Raw genomic sequence first — 22,473 nt, forward strand, 5'->3', positions numbered from 1 at the left:
TATCTATGCGTGCTATTCACCGAGCTAGATACGCCTGAATTTCAGGTTCCTCCAACCGACGTAAGTGTTAGTACGCCGTCGTATCTAGGGTGCATATTTACGCTGGCCGCTAGGGGCGCTTCCGTAGATTTACGAGTAGAATATGTAAATGACCTAGATACGCCGATTCACGAACATACTTGCGCCCGCTACGCCGTTTACGTAAGGCTTACGTCCGGCGTAACGTTACCCCTGCTATATGAGGCGCAGTCAATGTTAAAGTATGGACGTCGGGAACAGCCGTCAAATTTTACGTTGTTTACGTAAGTGGTACGTGAATGGGGCTGTGCGTAGGTTACGTTCACGTCGAAAGCATTGAGCCGACGTATCTTAGGGAGTATATGCGACGTGACTGGGAATGCCCACGCATGCGCGGATCATTAGTGGAAAAATGTACATGGGGTCACAGCTATTTTGAATACAACACGCCCACTACCTTCCACATTTGAATTAGGCAGGCTTACGCCTGCCTAGTTACACTACGCCGGCGCAACGTACGGGGCCAGACCTTTGTGAATAATGGTCTGGGCGCCCAATTTTACGCCGGCGTAGCGCATATGAGATGTGCTACGCCAGCACAACTATACGCTGAGCTACGTGAATCTAGCTCATAATGTTTTTGTCCCATTGTATAGCAGACAGGCCTTTTTTACACTGGAGAAGTTAGCCAAGCATCTTCTTGTATTGTAGGAGAAGAACACAAAAGATAGTATATACAGAGCCTCATCTGAAGGTGACCTTTGCTTCATCCATTATCAACGGACATCCAAATGAGGCATCAGACAAGCAGGCCATGCAAGGTGCTGTACAGTCCATGTATTGTATTGTGTTTATCTCAACTTGCAGAAAACCACAGAAAAAGGACAAAGGGGAGGGAGGGAAGTAGGGGGAGTCACAAGTCCCAGGCTTAAATCCTCTAAGTGAATTCTACAGTTAAAGTTGCATAACATTCCTGCGGAGCTTTCTTTCTAGAATCTGTTCTCATCCAAAAAAAAAAAAAAAAAACGCTAAACCTATTCACAGGAAGAAGAAAAGTTCAAGTCAAAGTACACCACACACACACGATAAAACAAACAAACTGCATTATAGAGGAAAAAAACTACCACATGAAACTTATAAGCTATAAAGATATTTGCTGCTTTCAGGAGAAAGTTATCAGGAGTTTAGAACACAATAGATATTCAAAAGTTTACAGACAGCAAAAAAGTACACCAATCACATTTCAGCATTTCTCTTTTTAGACCAATCACATTTCAGCATTTCTCTTTTTAGACCAATCACAGCAATGGCTAAAATAAACTGGGCATGCCAGGCTATCATTTCTTTTAAAAAGGCTACTTCCCTGGCAGTTATCCTGACCCAAAATTCTATAAAAATCCCCACATTTTACACGGAATATCCCCTCCTTACAAGAAATGTAACCTCCAGGTTCTACATCTAAACTAAAGCCAGCCATAGACTATTCAAATCTCGGCTAGTAGAAATTCGAGCCATGTATGGGCAGGTTGATTGTACCCAAATTACCTGAGCAACCTGGGTACAATGTGATTATTGTCAATACTTTACCACCTAGCTTTGATGAACTGAATATGCCGTAAGCCAGCATGGATACGTGGATTGAAACAAGCCATTTCAGCGCGGACTGGACAAATTTTGACCCATGTATGGGCAAAGCAGATTGTAACCAAGTTAATTGATCAACTTGGGTACAACCAGCATGTCAAATTTTTTCATGCCGTTACTGCCAGTGATTATAGACTGGGAATGTTCCCAGTGACGCCCACTGACAAAATACAATAGTGCAGCGGGAGATATTCCAGAGTGATTTTATTTCCTACCACCCATGCATCATCTTTGGCCAGAGAGGAAGAGGAAGTAAAGCTCAGGGTTTTTCAGTGTACCAGAGCACAATACCAGCAAGTATACTGGAGTGTATCATATCATCTCACCATCAGCATCTCCCAGCTAGTGCCGATCTCCGCTGAAGCACTCACCTTGTATCAGAGACCATCACTCTCTTTCCTGCATCCACCATGGGAGCCAAGTCCTATGCATGTCACCATGCTGCAAAGTATGTGGGCGATGTATGGTAGTGTGCATTGGTGGCGGCCAGGGCAGGACTTAGGGTGGTGGGGGCCCCTGGGCTTGAGTGTTGAAGGGGCCCCCTGGAGCCGAGAATTGGGGGGGATCGAAGTTGTTGAGCGGGGGGGGGGGCGAATTGAAGTTGTTGAGCGGGGGGGAGCGCATTAAAGTTGTTGAGCGGGGGGGGGGATTTTGCAGTTGTTGAGGGGGGGAGTGCCTCTCACCTGTGCCAACAGCCGGGGCCACAGACTGTCATTAGCCCGGCTGTCGGCTTTCTTCCCTTCAGCAGCCACAGTCCTCCACACACCGCTCCGGTTCCTCCTGCTTCCGTGCTGCCTCCTCCTCTTGCAGTGCGGGAAAATTAACCCTTTTGCGGGACTGCGGGAAGAAGCTGTCTGTGCGGGAAAGTCCCACAGAATCCGTGCGTGTTGGGAGGTATGCGCCATCAGGAACTTTGGGGCCCCTTGCACAGCTTAAGGCATGGGCCCCCTGAAGCAGAGAACCTAGGGGGGGTGGGGGTGCTGCCGCCTGAAATTGAGAAGCGGGGGGGCCTTTACAAAAAAAAGAAGAAATAAAGAAGAAAACAAATATATATAAATATATGTAGCCATCCGGGGCCCTGGGGACCTCTGGGCCTTTTAATAAAAAGAAAAAATAAACCTCTGGGCCCTTTAATAATAATAAAAAAAAACATTTATAAAAAAATACATAAAAAAAGGGAGGTTGCCAAACCCGGGGGACCTCTGGGCCTTTTAAAAAAAAATAAAAAAATAAACATTTATAAAAAAAAATAAAAAAATAAACATTTATAAAAAAAAATAAAAAAATAAACATTTATAAAAAAAATAAAAAAAGGGGGGGTTGCCACATGGGGCCCTGGGGACCTCTGAGCCCTTTAATAAAAAAAAAAATATATATATATATATATGAAAAAATGTATTTTTTTTTATAAAAAAATAAAAAAGGTGGGTTGCCATCCGGGGGCCCTGGAGACCCCTGGGCCCTTTAATAATAATAAAAAAAAATAATATATATATATATATATATATATATTATATTATATATATAAAAATAAAAAATATATAAAAAAAACTTTTTTTTACAAAAAATAAATAAAAAAAAGGGGGGTTGCCGTCCGGGGCCCTGGGGGCCTCCGGACCCCTAAAAAAAAAAAAAAAAAAAAATTTTTTTTTTTTTTTTTTTTTTTTTTAAAGGGGGCCCCCTATTGGGTGGGGCCCCTGGGCTTGAGCCCAGTCAAGGCCAATGGTAAGTCCGGCCCTGGTGGCGGCTTCCATGGCTGATGAAGGAGAGGGAGTGAAGCTGTGGGATGATTTGATAACCTCCAATATGCTAGCTGATATAATGCTAATAATGTGCACTAAAAATAATGTGTGAGCTGTGCGTCTCTCCTCTGGGTTTTAGTAGCTAGCCTCCTGATGACGTTTCACTGCACATGTGCAGTAGATTACACATGGCCCTAAAGCCTCCTGGAATTCAGGACATAAGCATCAAACAGCGGAGGATAGCATTCTGGCCCAGACCAAAAAGGTGGAATTGTCTGGAATTTCTTGGGAAAAAAATAAAACAGCAGTGCACTTCCTGGTATGTGAGGGAGCCTGAGAACTCCTACAGCCACAAAGCTTGTATATCTATAGAGCGAGATCTAAGGTACCGTCGCTTGGCTGATTAGGTTAAAAGATTAGGCAAGGTCACCACCAGTACCGGGACAGGGTCATCAAGCGCAAGGATCTAAAACTGTACCACCCTGTGTTTATACTTTGTCCCCTTACTTCACTGTGCCTGGTGCAGCCACCCATTCTGCCCACCCTTTGTCCTATCCCTGGTCACCACTGTGCTACCCACAACAGCTTCTCCTTGCTAGTGGCCTAAGGAAACAAAGTCCTGTGCCTCTACCAAGATGACCACCTCCACATAGAGACACCATTACCAAGATGACCGCCTCCACATAGAGACACCATTACCAAGATGGCCACCTCCACATAGAGACACCATTACCAAGATGGCCACCTCCACATAGAGACACCATTACCAAGATGGCCACCTCCACATAGAGACACCATTACCAAGATGACCACCTCCACATAGAGACACCATTACCAAGATGACCACCTCCACATAGAGACACCATTCACAACAAGGCATGCGGAGTCAGTAATGAGGAAAGATCAGCTGTCTGCCTTTTTTGGACAGTTTTAAGAGTTCATCTTCTCTTCAAGTTCGCCTTTCATTTTGAATGAACTGTTACAGTAACTCAACTTAAAGTGTTACTAAACCCAGGACCCTGTATTTACTATATTTGGTCTCCCACAGTACACAGGACATGGAAATGCAATTATTTTAGTAAATAAACAGCTAAATACCTTTTCTCATCAGCAGTATATAGGAGTCATGTGACTTCTATCAATGTCTGGTTGTAGGAGGAGTTTTCATTCTACTCTGACTGTCCTAAGAGGCTGCATGAAACCCTGATCTTCTGTCTGGAAAGTGCGGATTGGCCTTGTGCTGATCACATGCACCCTTCCAAGGAAAATAAATAAAAAAATAAGTCTCTAGCAATACACACCAATGTGAGCATGTGCAGAGTGCCTCCAAGGCTGTGTTCTATCAGCAGATGGATTGGGGACAGTGGAAGAAGGGGAGGATCAAACAGCAGAGGATGAACCCCTTAGTTTCCAGAGTATAACAAGCAGGCTTTACTGCATATACAGACTGATTTAACTGTTGTGGCTTTAGGAACACTTTAATGGCCACTAGAATCTGTAACAATAAAGCACTGCTATATGGTATTAATTCTACCATACAGTACAGCAGTTTACAGATGTGAGTGGGCCCCATGTATAGCAAGTTTCTATTTGATAGCCTAATCAACCTACATATTATATAAATGTATTCATTTTTACATGCCAGCACACATTCAGACTAACCTGGGTGGAAGAGCATACTTGCCTGGTTTCTTGACCATTATCAGATGAAGGGTATTTTCTATGTGAAGAGGACGTTCTCATTACCAAACCTTTACGGTACAGAAGCTGCCTGACTGCCCGCACCCACAATTTTCAGCTTTGTTGCTATGACTACTGCACCCGGCTCCTAACTTCTCCGACAAGCCCTTGTGTGTCAGCTCTCCCTACACTGCTACGTAGCTACTCACAACCTACATTGAGTCATTTGACTAGTCGAAACATGTTGCAATCCACTTCCGTACACTTTGTCTCAATGACCTTATTACACATGTCTACATTAAGACAGTCAGTCCTGTATTTCTGTACTCTAATTGCTCCGTGTCACACAAACTACTACACCGGCCTGTTTCTGCTCATGTAAGCACACAAGATTGTCCTGCATAATTACACTGCAACGTACAATGGAATCAAGGGAGAATTGTCAAGGGACAAAATCATCTAAGCCAGGATAAACAAACAGTTCAAATCTTCGCCAAATAACAGGGATAAAACATCTGTAACCTACACAAACTGTGACAAAACAAAACAAACGGTGTAATCACTGGTGCTGCAAAATGCCATCTATGTAGCAGGTTCATGTGGCAATTGTTTTTAATGTTAAAAGGAATGTATATTGAACTTGCGCATATTTTCTATTTATTCTAGAAGATAAAAATAATATTCTTTATTTTTAGTCATGTAAACGTGAAATATTGCATGTTTGTAGTCTTCCATCTAACCAGTAGATGGAGCTCCAATATCCTTTTTAACATACTCTGCTACATCAGCTTTTAGCTGTGCTAAAAACAAAAAAGATACACCACACACTAGGACTTACGGTATTCAAATGAATGAATCGGGGTGCTGCATTCAGAGGCAGCAGCACTTTTTGCTATGACCACATAGAAACTGATCAAACAGCTGCAGCCAGTTGGTGTGTGGTCAGATATGCAATCCACAGAAGCGCCGACTAGTTAAGTTCCAATTTGTGAGCGTTCAAACCTGTAAGAGTCCAGAACCGAGCATAACCGTTTGCTGAATAGCAGCAACACCGGACCATTTGTTTGTTTGCACATAACTTCCCGGTAAGAGTCCTATTGCCCGTGTGAATGCGGCCTTACAGAACTCAATAGGAGTCCTCACAGCAGTGACTCATTCCTTACCAGACAAAGGGAGCTGCAAAGCAGGCGGGTGATCCTGCTGTGCCAACTCTTTAGCTAATCTTCTGTAAAATTTCATTACATATTAAATGTTTGTAGAACAAAAGATTGTGTACATATATTAGTATTGTGTATCATTTTAAAGCTACATTGAAAAAAAAAAAAAAAAGCCAAAAAAAAAAAAAAAACTGTTGTAAAATCATTACAACGTCATAGCACTTCAATGCCGAAATTCAAAGGAGTTTGCATACTTCCTCGAATTTGAGAGGTATTTTCAACAAACTTTGCGGTTGATTTACGAAAACTGGAGAATGCAAAATCTGGTGCAGCTGTGCATGGTAACCAATCAGCTTCTAGCTTCAGCTTGTTTAGCTAAAGCAGGCTATACACGGTCGAATTTCGAACAAATTTTATTTTCAAAATCAGAAAGTTTGTTCTTTTTGTGATCAGATGATGCCACCATTGATTTTCGAAATTCGGCCGACCAAACTTTCATGTTGCCGGGAATATTCGTTTCTCTCCGGGAATATTCTTTTCTTGCACATGCGCATTTTTTTTTCTATTACATTTCTCGAACGATTCTCCCATCATTGATCAGAAAATCGTTTGTTTTTCAAAAAATTTCCAACATGTCGGATTTCTCAAATTAGTTTGCCGCACGAAAATCGGCTGTTGATGCACTAACTAAATTCTTTGATACGATTTTGGAAAGAAAATTATTTCGAAATTCGAACCGTGTATGGCCGCCTTAAGCTGGGTTCACACTATACTACAAGACCTTCATCCTACTTTGCTCTGCGACATTGATCCTACATTGGTCCTAAATCCATCCGACTTTCATGAACAGGATACTACTTTGATCCGACTTTGCCCTGCGTCTTGAAGTCCGACATTGGATCCCTGCCAATATCAGTCACCACCCAGAGCATTCTGGGACTGTGACGTTATAAGAGGCCTATATAAATCGGTGCGAGCCGCGCATCCGGCATTACAGTGGGAGTCAACACCGGAAGAAATGAAAAGGGAAGAAGAAGGCGACGGAAGAAGACCCGGCTGGCTGCCGCTAGTAAGAGAGCTACAAAGAAGATAGCGACCGCCAGCCCCGAAGAATGCACCAGAGAGCGGGAGAAGAACCGGGGAGCGCAGAGAACAGAAGAAGAGAGCGGAGAAGATGGAAGATGGAAGAAGACCCCCAAAGTCAGAAGAAGACCCCCGGAGAGTGGAGAAGTCGGAAGAAGACCCCCGGAGCTGACTAATAAAATATTATCTTAAAGGGGGCTCCCAGATTCCAATAAGCCCCCCACCCCCGCATACTCCGACCAACGGCCAGGGTTGTCGGGAAGAGGCCCTGTCCTCATCAACATGGGGGCAGGGTGCCTTGGGGTGGGGGGGCCGCAGGGCGCCCCCCTGCCCCAGAGCACCTACCTCCTCATGTTGAGGGCATGCGGCCTGGCACGGTTAAGGAGGGAGGGGGCACTCCCTCGTCCCCACCCCCTTTCCTGACCTGACGGGCTGCTGCTTGGGTACAGGTCTGGTATGGATTTTGGGGGACCCCCACGCCATTTTTTCGGCGTAGGGGGTTCCCCTTTAAATCCGCACCAGACCCATGGACCCTGTATGCTCTTGGAGGGGAAACCCATGCCGTTTTTTTTGTTAAAATTTGGCATGGAATTCCGCCTCAAGATCAGCAGAGTACAAGTCGCATGCCAAAGTCGGAGCGTGCAAGACTGCGTTCCGACTTTGATCCGACTTCAATGATATTCAATGGAGTGAAGTAGGATCAAAGTCGGACCAAAGTAGTACAGAGAGCATTTGCAAAGTCGCTCCGACATGTGTCGGACCAGTTAAGACAGCTCCCATAGGGAAACATTCATTTTCACACGTCATGCGACATGAGCTCCCAATGTCGGAGCGTTTGTCGGACTAGTGTGAACCTGGCCTAAAAACCTGGAAGCTGATTGGTTTCTATGCAGAGCTGCACCAAATTGTGCACTCTTTTATCCCCCTTATCAACCAGTCTTTCTTAAAGGGGTTGCAAAGGTTTGTTTTTACTTTCTAAATAGGTTCCTTTAAGCTAGTGAATTGTTGGTTCACTTACCTTTTCCTTCAATATCCCTTCTAAGAAAAAAAAAATTTCATTGAATTTCTCACTTCCCGTTTCTCCTCAGTAAACTTCACACCATCATCCGAGCGGTGTTTAGTCAGCCAGAACAGCTTACTGAACAGCTAACTGAGGAGGAACAGGAAGTGAGAAATCCAGACAAAGAAAAAAAAACATTTAGAAGGGAAATCGAAGGAAAAGGTAAGTGAACCAACAATGCACTGGCTTAGACGGGGGAAATAGAGGAGCCTATCTGTGGGTGCATAGAGAAACGCAGGATCTGGCAGAGGAGTACTGCTGACTGCAAGGTGGGGGATGGAGATGAGGGGGTGCCACAGCTACAGAAGAGGTGCAAGAGGCCAAATGAAATTGCCTGGTGGCCCATGGGCTAGCGTACACTGGCAGCCGTCATTGCCATCACTCTGAAAAGCGGCCCGGAGTGGGGGGAAGGGGGGACTTTTTGCTGACCCTTTGTTAGTTAGCTGGCCATAGATTTAAAAAAAAAAAAAAAAAAAAAAAAAAAAAAAAAGAGAAGGGGCTTGATTACCTCACCCATTTAAGGTGGATGGAGGAATCCTCCCGCTGTGCCTTTGTATTCTGGTGAGCCTTCCCTGGCATCATAGTACACTGATCAGCACTCCCGGCAGCGCTGCTTATTTTTCATGGGGTAGTTGTAAAAAAAGTCATTCAGTAAATAGACTTCTGTACAACCACCCTTCACATACATATATATATATATATATATATATATATATATATATATATAGATAGATTGAAATTTGGCCACTCCCTACTGAGCCAGACAAACTTCGATCCATGTATGGCTGGCTTTAATTACCTCCATGCTCTCTGTTTTATGTCAGGGGTTAGAATGATCACTGTTTGCACGCAATACACAACAGCTTTATATTGCATGTTTTTTTTTTGTTTTGTTCCTCTTCCTCATTTAGAAAGAAGCTGGTACTATTTTTATCAACCAAGCACTGAAAAATATTGCATCAGATCACAAACCTATAACTTGAGTCATTAAAAAGGTATAACCATTACATTACACCTATTTCCAGGGGTGGCAGTGGGTCAAACATCTACCTTTATAATTTATGAAAGCGCATAAAGCGTTTGACAAATCATTTTGGATAAAACGATCCGGTATAAACAATTCTGTAACTGCTTCACGCTACTAAGAGCACCTGGCATGCATCAATGCGAGTTTTGTACTGGATTCATACAGAGCAAGCCAATGCATTTACTTTAGGCTAGAGAGCCAGGAGCCCCAAGGTCCCGAGACTTTAAAGTGGATGTCACAATGTACAGTATAAGATTTCCTATCATCTGTGCCCAGTCTTGCTAGATAGAGTTAATCCAGCTCTGAGCAATCCTCTTTTATTGTTTAGTGGAATCAAACGGACTTACAGAGAAAAACCTTAGTCCATTCCACCCCCTTGCTGTGAGTGACAGGTTATTTACATTTCTCATGCACTAGCCCAGAGACAGGCATTATTTTTTCATTTCCACCCCCACTCCTTTTCTGAAGTCATGTGGTTACTTTTCTGGATTTTGACTGGATGTTAGTGATCATACCAGAATTCAGTGTAATGAATACATAGGAAAAAATGCATGTTGACAAGGGGAGTGTAGAGGTGGGCGGGGAGTCTACTGACATCACAACTCCACCCACCGAGCTCCATACAACAGATCCACCCACAGAATCTGCAGTTTTTCAGTTCTTATAACAGACAGAGGGGAGACATTTGACAGGTAATGATACATGCAGGAGGCATGTGTATCCTTATAGATCAGCACTATGGCAGTAGTTTAGAAAGGAAGGATGAGAGCGGGTTTACATCCACTTTAGGCTAGAGAGCCAGGAGCCCTAAGGTCCCGAGACTTTAGGCTAGAGAGCCAGGAGCCCTAAGGTCCCGTGGACACTGACAGCTTATCCCCAGTGCATCCAATTCCAGCATTTTCCTGAGTCGAGGAGGGACAGGTGCCAAGTCCAACCCCGCTGCTTGCAGCCTATCAAAGTCTATGACAATGACAGGCTGAAATACACTGCAGCTGGATACTGTACTGAGTGGTATTTGTGTTTAGATTTATACGCATCTAAAGACATGTGCCCAGAATGTAGGTATTCTGTGTTCCAAGCAGACATCCCTGAATACATTGGATCTGAATCGTGCTGCTGGCAGCCGTACCTGAGGCATGATTGGTCACACCACAGCTAAACGCCCAGAGCATTTGGTTAAATTTAAATTAGCATCCTGAACTATTGGTAAGAAAAATAAATGACTCCTTGAGCAAATATCCACAGACAACAGGACTGAATCACCAGTTACTGAGAAACGGACATACCAGCACATGGACATAAAATAATTGATTCATCATGCAACACCATTGGGATTTACAGTATGTGCCGGCATTATAACCCATGTAGATGGACATTGTTTTCCTGTGTTTGAAGCCCACTTCGGCACACACACACTTCCAGCTCACTTTAATGGTGTAATGTGGGTGACCATTCTGAGGCTGACATATGCTTGGTCCAAGAATACGCAGTGCATCTCCTTGCAATGCATTTCCATTGCAAGCAATACTGGTCAAACACACCCATTTGTGTTCAAACTCATGTAAGCATTGCTGTGTTAAAAAAATAAAAAAAAAATAAAAAAAATAAAAAAAAGCAGCGTCTTGACAACAAAAGCCCTACGAAAGAGCCTTTTCTAATGTCAAACAGTCATTGAAAAAATAAAACAAAATCAAGAGCATTTTCAGATCGGTCTTGATTGCTGATGCTCGATCGGTCCATGTGCCATAAACTGAGTTGAAAACTTTGAATTTCCAGATCATGTTTGGCCTTAAATTTGACCCATGGGTCAAAAGCAAAAAAGATCGATTGAGAACTAAACAAGATTGGACTAGATTTGATTTGATTGAAACAATCAATTGATGCAACAGTGATACATGGAAGACAAAATGATGATAATTATCACTAGATTTGAAAAATTGAGAAGGTTATAAGCGATGCCCTTTGTTTGATAACTTAGGGGGTTATTTACTAAAACTGCATAGGAACCAATCAGCTTCCAGATTTTATTCTCAAAGCTGAAGATAGAAGCCGATTGGTTACCATGCACAGCTGCACCAGATTCTAAGTGTACTAGTCTTTGTAAATCTTCCCCTGTAAGGGTCCTTTCACACAGGCGGTCCACCCAGCGGACTCATGTGTACTCAGTGAGGGAAATCGCTCCACTGATCCCCACTGAGTAGGCGGATGACAGGTCCATTTCCGCTCACTGGGCAAAGACGGACATGTCAGAGTCCCGCTCTCCTCCAGACCGCCTGTCTGTTTTCATCCGATCTGCCAAACGGATGGAAAATAGGGTCACCATCCATCTGGATTTCACAGATGGGATCGGATAGCAGCGGGTGTCAGTGGACATGTCACTGCTGACATCTGCCGCTCCATAGGAGTGAATAAAAGCTCTGATCAGGCGGATCTGACGGGAAAGTTTGTGTGAAAGGGGCCTAAACTAAACTCCCAAAAATACTCATCACTGGAAGGAAGGCGAGGCATTTAAATCCCTTACTGGCTGCTGTCAAGCTCTCCCGGGCTACTTTGCGGTGCCGAGGGTTTGGCCTCTTGATTCGCTAGTATGCGTACAGGAGTCAGTCATTCTGACACAACCAGAGATCGTCAGGAATACATGCGGAGCTCAGCGTATACTCAATAGAAGACTGAAAGCAGGTAGGTGAGTGTGGCACTGCAGAAAGAACATAGCATGCCTCTTCTGCAATAAAAAGCTGCCTGTTCAAAAGTCAGGTTTAGTTCTGCTTTAAAGTGGTAGTAAACTCCACTTTGTTATCTGTCACTACAGATATGCCTATAATGCGGCTTACCTGTAGGTACGTGTACCTTTTAGGATATATTCACATTTGTAGCAGCCTGGAGTATCCACAGAGAGTGGTGCGCTGTGACCATGACTCCTGTGCCCATGCGCAGGAGTAACGTCATCGCGGCTGGCACAAACTGTCAGAGAGCATGAACTCGGAAGGAAGACCGGGTGAAGATGGAAACACAGACACTGGTGACAGCGAGTTTTAAAGCATGTCTGTCATAATGTGCTGCATACTAGCATATTATGACTTAAACCACCCGGGGGCCCACATTTTTTGGGGCTTTTCTGCTGCTTAAAATTATGAAATATTTAAGCTTTCAGGATAATGGTCCAGAAAACCACAAAGTTATTCGTAGAGTTACAAGCAGCAGCAATGAAATAGAAGTATTTAAAAAAAAAGACATTGCTTTTATGGCCATTTCTAAAGGACTGTCAACAGAGGTGAGAGCTGTGCCTGGAATCCTGATCTGAGAGATAAGCCAAGCCCATACATGATTGGGTACAACCAGCCTGACATATTTTTCATGCGATTATTGCCAGTGGCTATTGTCGCCACCAATAATCATAGCGTTTTACTGGCCGGCTCCCCCTCCGCCAGGAAAACACAATGGGCCAGATCCACATAGAAATGGATCGGCGCAGCGTATCAGAGATACGCTACGCCGCCGTATCTTACCTGGCTTTAAGTCGAATCCAGGAAGATTTTGCGCCGTAAGTGTTTTTCTGGCGGCGGAATTCAAATCGGCGATTAGGGGGCGTGATTCATTTAAATGAAGCGCGTCCCCGCACCGATTGAACTGCGCATGCTCTGTTTCGAAATTTCCCGCCATGCTTTGCGCGAAATGACGTCGCAACGACGTCTTTTTAACTTAGACGTGACTTACGTCCATCCCTATTTACTGACGACTTACGCAAAAAATTAAATAAATTCAAATTTCGACGCGGGAACGACGGCCATACTTTAACATGGCAGGTCTATCTATATCCCGCAAAATAGCAGCTTTAACTATACGCCAGAAAAAGCCGACTAGAGACGACGTAAGAGAATGCGACGGCCGCGCGTACGTTCGTGGATCGTCGGAAAAAGCTAATTTGCATACTCGATGCGGAAAACGACGCGAACTCCACCCAGCGGACGCCGAAGTATTGCATCTACGATCCGAAGGCGTACAAAGCCGTACGCCTGTCGGATCGAACCCAGATGCCGTCGTATCTTGGTTTGAGGATTCAAACTAAAGATACGACGAGGGTTATTTGAAAGTACGCTGGTGTATCAGTAGATACGCCGGCGTACTCTCTCTCTGGATCTGGCCCAATAGCTCTGCGGAAGGGATCCCTCCTATCCACACAGTGTTGATGGTGGAATATAGGTGCAGATATGGCCGAAAAATTCATATTAAGTGAAAAATCAATTACAATACATTTACTTAAAAAAAAAATATATATATATATATATATATATATATATATATATATATATATTTTTTTTTTAACCGTCAATTTCGGTTTCAGCCAAGTGTATCCAGAATTTTCAGTAATTTTTATTTTGGTGCACCACAAATTTTCAGAAATGTATGAAGTCTTACAAAAGGGATCTATGTTATCCCAAAAGCTTGAATCTTGTATAAATTATTTTAGACAATAAAGGGGCATTAAAGCTGGCCACACACACAGCAAATGTCCTCCAATTGCAGCTAAATCGGCTTGAAATTCTTCCCATGGGTTGCCCTGTCAGAACCTCCCAGATTGACTATTGTTGAACGAGCCTGGTGGAAAATTCTCAGCCAAAAAGAATCAGATACAGTCATTGTTTGGTGCCATCTGTCAGAATACAATACTGGCACTGGCAATGGGAGATTTGTGCATTCCTGCTGTATAGCGTGGATGGAGGAATCTGCAGGATTTCTTTCACTCAACCCACAGGCTGAGCACTGCACAGGTAATCTATGCGTGTTTAGGAGGCAGCTTTGTACTCTGCTACTGCTAGGATACTAGATTTACCACAATACTGATTCATCGCACATTAAGATTGATACGTGCCGAATCATGTAGTGATAGGTATTCTACAAGTACTACGTGTCACCATGATAGTGAACCAGACTGGATGATATCATTAAATGGAAGATCAGATTGTAATAAGATTTAACAATTTCTGGATTCAACCACAATATTTACAATGAGACCGATACATATAAGACCACTTAGGGATTGGTAGTCAACAATTTCTAGATTTAACCATAATATTGAACAACAAACGTGATATGCATTAAATTAGGTAGTGAAAAGGATTCAACAATCTCTGGATTGGACCACAATATTGAACAATGAGATTGATACACAGAAAAAGATCAGTTTGTAAAAAGCATTTAACAATCTATGGATTTGACCAGAATACTGAACCAGACAATGACGGCGATATGTGTAATGGTGGCCAAACATGTAATGATCTAATGGAATGATTCTTCACAGAATCAGAAAATATGATCAAATCTACAGATTACAAAAAAAAAAAAAAAACACACATACTCTGTGTCATCTATCAATTTTAGGCAAAACTGATTGCATCAAAACTTTTCTGACAGGTGTGGGAGGAAAGTAGATTGATTGTTATGTTTGGCACATCAATTGATCTTTTTTGCGCTACTGATTGTATTTTGATCCCCGACATTAAAAACAATTGGCTGTATGATCATATATAAAAAATAATAATGATTCTACATATGGCCAGCATAAAATCAGGTACTGATAAATATTCATCAGCCTCGCATTAATCCAGTCTGTTCCGTGATCACTGGTAAGATCAGGTAGTGATAGGCGATCAATCTCTGGACTCAACCATAACAACATTGAATGGATCTCTAGATTTGACCACGGTATTGAATCAGCTTGTTCACTGATCAATGAATCATGTGCAAGATCAGGTGATAGGCACGTGGACGGGCACCATAGGATCTGGTCGTGATAGGCACGTGGACAGGCACCATAGGATCTGGTCGTGATAGGCACGTGGACGGGCACCATAGGATCTGGTCGTAATAGGCACCATATAAGATCTGGTTGTGATAGGCACATAAGCGGGCACCATAAGATCTGGTCGTGATAGGCACGTGGAGGGGCACCATAAGATCTGGTCGTGATAGGCACCATTAGATCTGGTTGTGATAGGCACGTGGACGGGCGCCATAAGATCTGGTCAGGATAGGCACGTGGATGGGCGCCATAAGATCTAGTCGTGATAGGCACGTAAACGGGCACCATAAGATCTGGTCGTAATAGGCACCATATAAGATCTGGTCGTGATAGGCACATAAACGGGCACCATAAGATCTGGTCGTAATAGGCACGTAAACGGGCACCATAAGATCTGGTCGTGATAGGCACCATAAGATCTGGACGTGATAGGCACGTGGAGGGGCACCATAAGATCTGGACGTGATAGGCACCATTAGATCTGGTTGTGATAGGCACGTGGACGGGCGCCATAAGATCTAGTCGTGATAGGCACGTGGACGGGCGCCATAAGATCTGGTCGTGATAGGCACGTAAACGGGCGCCATAAGATCTGGTCGTGATAGGCACGTGGAAGGGGAACCATAAGATCTGGTCCTGATAGGCACCATAAGATCTGGTCGGGATAGGCATGTGGACGGGCGCCATAAGATCTGGTAGGGGTAGGCACGTGGACGGGCACCATAAGATCTGGTCGTGATGGGCACGTGGACGGATGCCATAAGATCTGGTTGCGATAGGTATTCAACAAACTGTGGACTCAAGCATAACGTTGAATGGATTGGTTCTTTGAACATTGATGTTGACATGTGCAAGATCTGGTGGTAACAGGCAGCCAACGATCTCTTCATTTGGCCGTGATATTGAACTAGAATGATTAATAATCAATGCATCACGTGCAGCCCATACATTTTTTTTTTCCTCTCCATTCAATTAAAAAAAAAATGGCCCAATTCCCTCATGCACACTTTTGTGCATGGGAGAATCTTTCCTGCTGAGTTATTGTATTCTGACAAAGAGACTCCCTGCTGTCAGAATAAACTGATCAATGCTGCCAGCTATAGTTGGTGGAAACAAGCGATTGGGAAAAACCCAACAGGCTGGTTGTACAGAAGTTTGTCTTCTATACAACCTAACTGCCCACACATGGATCGAAATTTGGCTGGTCCCTGCTGAACAGGGCAAATTTTGATCCATCTATGGCCAGTTTAGATATGTGGATGACAACCATGGGATCGGGTAGTGATAGGTATTTGGACAGCTACCATAAGAACGGGTATGTGGATGGGCACCATAAGAACAGGTATGTGGATGGGCACCATAAGAACAGGTATGTGGATGGGCACCATAAGAACAGGTATGTGGATGGGCACCATAAGAACAGGTATGTGGATGGGCACCATAAGAACGGGTATGTGGATGGGCACCATAAGAACGGGTATGTGGATGGGTAGGAGTACAGCTACTATAAGATCTGGTAGGTGGACAGTTACCAAAAGATTGGGTATGTGGATGGTCACCATAATATCAGGTAGTGATAGGTAGGTGGACCGTCACCAATCAGTCCCGGGCACAGTAGTGACCCAATGGTAGGTTGTAAAATGAGACAGATATGTGTATGATCGGGATTAAAGGGCAGTGAGCGATCTCTGGGCTCAGCCCTGGAATTAATACGTGTATGGTCATCATCTGAGATTGTCTGCAATGATGGTGAGCTGTATGTGCGCCGTGTGTCTCCTCTGTGGTCTCCATAGCCCCCCATTATCAGAGGTGAGGGTTCCCCCCCCCCCCAACATTATCAGAGGTGAGGGTCCCCCCACCATTATCAGAGGTGAGGGTTCCCCCCCATCATTATCAGAGGTGAGGGTCCCCCCCCCCAACATTATCAGAGGTGAGGGTCCCCCCACCATTATCAGAGGTGAGGGTCCCCCATTATCAGGGATGAGGGTCTCCACCATTATCAGAGGTGAGGGTTCCCCCCCATTATCAGAGATGAGGGTCCCCCACCATTATCAGAGGTGAGGGTCCCCCATTATCAGGGATGAGGGTCTCCACCATTATCAGAGGTGAGGGTTCCCCCCCATTATCAAAGATGAGGGTCCCCCACCATTATCAGAGGTGAGGGTCCCCCCCCCATTACCAGAGGTGAGGGTTCCCCCCCATTATCAGGGATGAGGGTTCCCCGGTTAGCCCGACACTGACCTGCTCTGTCCCCCGGCTTGTTGGTGGCGGTGTTGCCGGTGTCCCCCGGGACCTCGTCTCCCGCCTCGGACGCCTGCCATGAATCTCTGCTCTTGGCCCAGGCCATCCTCTTCTTGGCCACCAATTCCCTGGCCTGAGCCTCCTCCATGCTGCGATCCCTGGACTGAGCTCCTCCGGCCGCCTCACAACTCTCCTACAAGAAGACAAGTCCGCCCGGTGAGCGCCGTCCCCGCCCCGACCAGTCCGCACACCGAGCCCGGGACAGCCCGCTCACTCCATGCCTGTAAAAGTTACTTTGTAATAGTGTACAGCTCGCTACATTCTCTCCGCTTCCCTTCCCAGGGTTATACTATGGGCGGCATCCCCGGCCTCCCTCCGGACGTGCGCTCCTTCCTGCCCACCGCTGGGTGGTGCTCATCCCTCCCATACACCCCTATACAGTCATAGCTTCCCGTCCATTGTATACAGAGTGTGTCCTAAACTCGTGTTACCTCATACAGCCACACATATCAGCCTGATAGGGAAATACTATTCAAATACAACTTCTTCTTCTGCTTTTTTTTTTTTAAGTTTTGTATAAAGTAGAGCCCCCGTCAGCTTTTATTGCTGTCTGTATCCCCATTAAAGAGATTCACCTCCTATTTCTCCCGGTGACACCACCATCACTGAGAATGAAAAACCTCAAATTGTGAGTGCTCACCAGAACAGAAATAGAAGAGAATTTTCCAATAGAGCCCCGTGTTCTGGTGACTCCCAGGGATTTCCTATCACTTCCTGTTGCAGCTATGGGGATCAGGAAGTGAGGGGAGATCTCCCTAATGGGGGACACGGGTTATAACCTTCCCTTAGGCCTCATTCACACTGGGCTTATAACACAGTACACTGTGCAGGGCTGTGTTCACCAGCATGGGGATGTACCGATGTTTATTTATTTTTTCACCACTGTTTGTCTTTCACTTTTGTGTGTGTTATTTCTCACTAAGATGAGGGGTGTGAGTCCTCGGACTTGCCCTGATATCTAGGGGTAGGATGTGTGGCCCTCACATTTCTTCCTCGCCTGCCCCTGGGGAGATCACATTGACCTAGTATTTGATGGTCAGCTTCGGCGGACCTAGAAGAACGGGGTCTGCCAGGAATTCTGGATTGGCAGACCATTGGAACCCTATGTCCCTGTAAGGAGCCTTGTGCCCAGGGGTATCAGGGAGAGGACCTACCCCTCCAGGGGTGGACAAAGCACACCCTTAAGTGCACATTTTAGTGTGTGTTTCACATGCATGTTTTTTGTACACTTAATGGTTTTTAAGTTTTTAGGTTTTTGCATCACCATCAGTGGCGTCGGGAGGGGGGGGGGCTGAGGGGGTCTGGAGCCCCGAGTGGGTCCCCAAAGAGTCCCAGGACTCGGGCATGCACAATTCTGTTATTAGCGCCGATCACCGCCCCCGAGCGGGGATCGATTAGATCCGGAGCGCAGCCGAGTGACATAGCAGGTCCCGCCTTCTGGAGCCTGCAGCGCCTATGATGGACATTCCACTGGTCCAATGCCGACACCGCATCATAGGCTCTGCAAGCTCCAGAAGGTGGGAATTACAATGCGGCCGCCATGCCGCGTCACTGTGGGAAGACCCCCGCTCAGGCGGGCCGGCTCTCCTCTCCTGTCCTGTGTCTCCTGTCCTCCTCTCCTGCCGTCCTGTCCTTTGTCCTGTCCTGTCCTGTCTTGGGCACAGCTCTCCTCTCCTGTCCTGTTTCCTGTGTCCTGCCATGGATACGGCTTTACTGTCCTGTGTCCTGTCCTCCTCTCCTGTCCTTTGTCCTGTCCTCTTCTCCTGCCCTCCTGTCCTGCGTCCAGTCATGGCTCTGGCTCTGGCTGTGGTTGCCTGGAGTGACTGCTCAACAGGCTCTGCTGTCTACTCTACTGTGATGGGCATGCCACACACTATGGCTAAGCTGCAGGAGGAGGTCACATCACCTGAAGTCTGGTCATGTAGATCAGTGTGGGTCAGTGTGTGTCAGGTAGGTCAGTGTATGTGCAGTAGGTTAGTGTGTGTCAGGTAGGTCAGTGTGTGTCAGGGTCAGTGTGTGTCAGGTAGGTCAGTGTAGGTCAGGTGGGTCAGTATTGGTCAGTGTATGTCAGGTAGGTCAGTGTAGGTCAGGTAGGTCAGTGTGCGTCAGGTAGGTAACACCATACCTCCCAACTTTTCAACTTCAGAATGAGGGACAAATGAGCATACCTCCCAACGAAGTTGTTGAGCGGGGGGGGGGGGGGAATTCCGTGGATCGGAGTTGTTGAGCGGGGGGTGGGGGTGCCGCGGGATCATAGCACTGATCGCGGGACTGTGGGATTTACCGCGAATCGCGGGACAGTCCCGCAAAATCCAGGACGGTTGGGAGGTATGGGTAACACACCCCCTTCTCCGGTGCTGGACTCGGACTTCGGGCTGAAGCCCCTAGTCTTTTTGCCACCTAACAAGGCCCCTGACCACCATGAATTAAAAAAAAAGGGGGGGATGTGCAGGTATTGCATGAATCCATGTACAGGCAGTCCCATTGATGTCTATTGGGATGCAGCAGCTGTCTCTACCAGCTTTGCACATCTAGAGCATGATTTTTTTGACCATTCTTCTTTGCAAAATAGCTCAAGCGCTGTTATATTGGATGGAGAGCGTCTGTGAACAGCAATTTGTAAGTCTTGTCACCGATTCTCAATTGGATTTAGGTCTGGACTGACTGGGCCATTCTAACACATAAATATGCTTTGATCTATTCTAAACTATTCCATTGTAGCTCTGGCTGTATGTTTAGGGTTGGTGTCCTGCTGGAAGGTGAACCTCCACCCCAGTCTTAAGTCTTTTGCAGACTCTTTTTTTCTAAGATTGCCCTGTGTTTGGCTCCATCCATCTTCCCATCAACTCTGACCAGCTTCCCTGTTCCTGCTGAAGAAAAGAATCTCCACAACATGATGCTGCCACCACCATGTTTCACGGTGGGGATGGTATGTTCAGTGTGATGTGCAGTGTTAGTTTTCCACCACACATAGCGTTTTGCTTTTATGCAAAAAAGTTAAATTTTGGTCTCATCTGAGCAGAGCACTTTCTTCCACATGTTTCCTGTGTCCTCCACATGGCTTCTCACAAACTAATTCAAATCGGCGATTAGGGGGGCGTGTTTCATTTAAATGAAGCGCGTCCCCACGCCGAATAAACTGCGCATGCGCCGTCCCTAAATTTCCCGCCGTGCATTGCGCCAAATGACGTCGCAAGGATGTCATTTTTTTTTAACATAGACGTGAATTACGTCCATCCTGATTCACGGACGACTTACGCAAAAAATAAATAAATAATTGAAATTATACGCGGGAACGACGGCCATACTTAACATTGAGTACGCCACGAAATAGCAGCTTTAACTATGCGCCGAAAAAAGCCAATTAGAGACGACGTAAAGGAATGCGCCGGCCGCTCGTACGTTCGTGGATGGTCGGAAATAGCTCATTTGCATACTCGACGCGGAAAATGAAGGGAACGCCACCCAGCGGACGCCGAAGTATTGCATCTTAGATCCGAAGGCGTACGCCTGTCAGATCTAACCCAGATGCCGTCTCTCTGTGGATATGCCCCTTAGGCCTCCTACACACGACCGAACATGTCCGCTGAAACTGGTCCGGGGACCAGTTTCAGCGGACATGTTCGGTCGTGTGTACGGCCTATCGGACAGTTTTCCAGGGGACATTTGTCCAGCCGACCGTTTTCCAGCAGACAAAAATTTCTTAGCATGCTAAGAAACATGTCCGCTGGAAACCTGTCCGTCGGACATGTTCGGTCGTCTGTACGACTCACCGGACATGTCCGCTCGGTCGAAAGCCCTCGCATGCGTCTAAGTGATTCGACGCATGCATGGAAGCATTGACCTTCCAGGGTCGCGCATGTCGCCGCGTTATCGTCGCGGCGATGGCGCGGCCACGTCACCGCGTATCCTGTCCGCGCGGATTTCTGTTTGATGGTGTGTACAACCATCAGACAGAAATCGGCGGACCGTTTTCATCGGACTGTCCGCTCGTCTGTACGGGGCCTTACTGTCTAGAGTGTACATTCTGGATGATGTGTTTTAAGGGTGAACCCTCTTCCTCAGATTCAATGTGTTTTCTCGTGGAAACAGCAAATGATGATTAGAGATAAGCTTGGGCATCCTCCGTACTCATCTCTGCATGAACTCAGAATATATTCTTTTTTTCTTTACTTCAATGAATTCAAGTCTTGCTCAACCAACTGGATATAGGAGATAATCAAAGGAGAAGAGCTCAGACGTCATCAGAAATCATCTCTACCCAAACTCGAAACTCCAGCTTCAGGCTGGGCTATTCCAGCCTCTTTGTCTACGCGAGCCGTGGAGCAGGAATGAACTGGCCTGCAGCTGACTGAAGTTTCAAGTTTGGGTAGAAATTAGTTAATCTCACGAGTTCATAAGCTCATGTTATTTAATGATCTCCTTTATCTAGTTTATTCAGCGGGACCTGTATTCATTAGGGAAAAAAAAAAAAAAGCATACATTCGGAGTTCGTAGAGAAATAAGTTCGGAGTTCACCCAAGCTCATCTCTAATCGTCAACTCTTGATTCCACCAGAAAGGACGTTGGATCCGAGGAACAGGGTTCGCCTTGAACCGAATAACCCAGGATGCACATTCTAGACATGTGTTGCCTGGTAGAATCAACAGTTGGTGATCTCTTGTATCCAGTTAGTTGAGCAGGGCTTACCTTGAATGGATTTTATGTGATATGCTGATTTGTGAAGTATATTTGTGAGTATAAGATATTGTAATTTGTAAAAGATTTATAGAAGAAATCAAACAATGTCACCAGTACACTTTCTATGTGTTCTGAAGTGCTGTATAAAGGTACCCAGTCTGAAGTAGACATGTGCACACAATATTTCATTTCGGAATTTCGGTTTCGTCCGAAAAATACATTTTTTAGTTACTTCCGAAAATTCGTTTTTATTTATTTTGTTTCATTAAAAAATGAATTCG

At 45.4% G+C, this 22,473-nt stretch overlaps 1 protein-coding gene across 1 annotated transcript in view; it reads right to left on the bottom strand.

The window, feature by feature from the left end:
• ITPRID2 (ITPR interacting domain containing 2) overlaps positions 1–17,816 on the bottom strand; it is a 150,657-nt gene extending 132,841 nt beyond the window's left edge. The window contains exon 1 of the mRNA XM_040357640.1: positions 17,453–17,816. Coding sequence (XP_040213574.1) covers positions 17,453–17,600 — 148 coding nt within the window. The 5' untranslated portion in view covers positions 17,601–17,816. The remainder of the gene's footprint in view (positions 1–17,452) is intronic.
• Positions 17,817–22,473: the final 4,657 nt, after the last annotated feature.

The sequence above is a fragment of the Rana temporaria genome, chromosome 6 (genome assembly GCF_905171775.1).
Source record: "Rana temporaria chromosome 6, aRanTem1.1, whole genome shotgun sequence".
Classification (NCBI taxonomy): domain Eukaryota; kingdom Metazoa; phylum Chordata; class Amphibia; order Anura; family Ranidae; genus Rana; species Rana temporaria.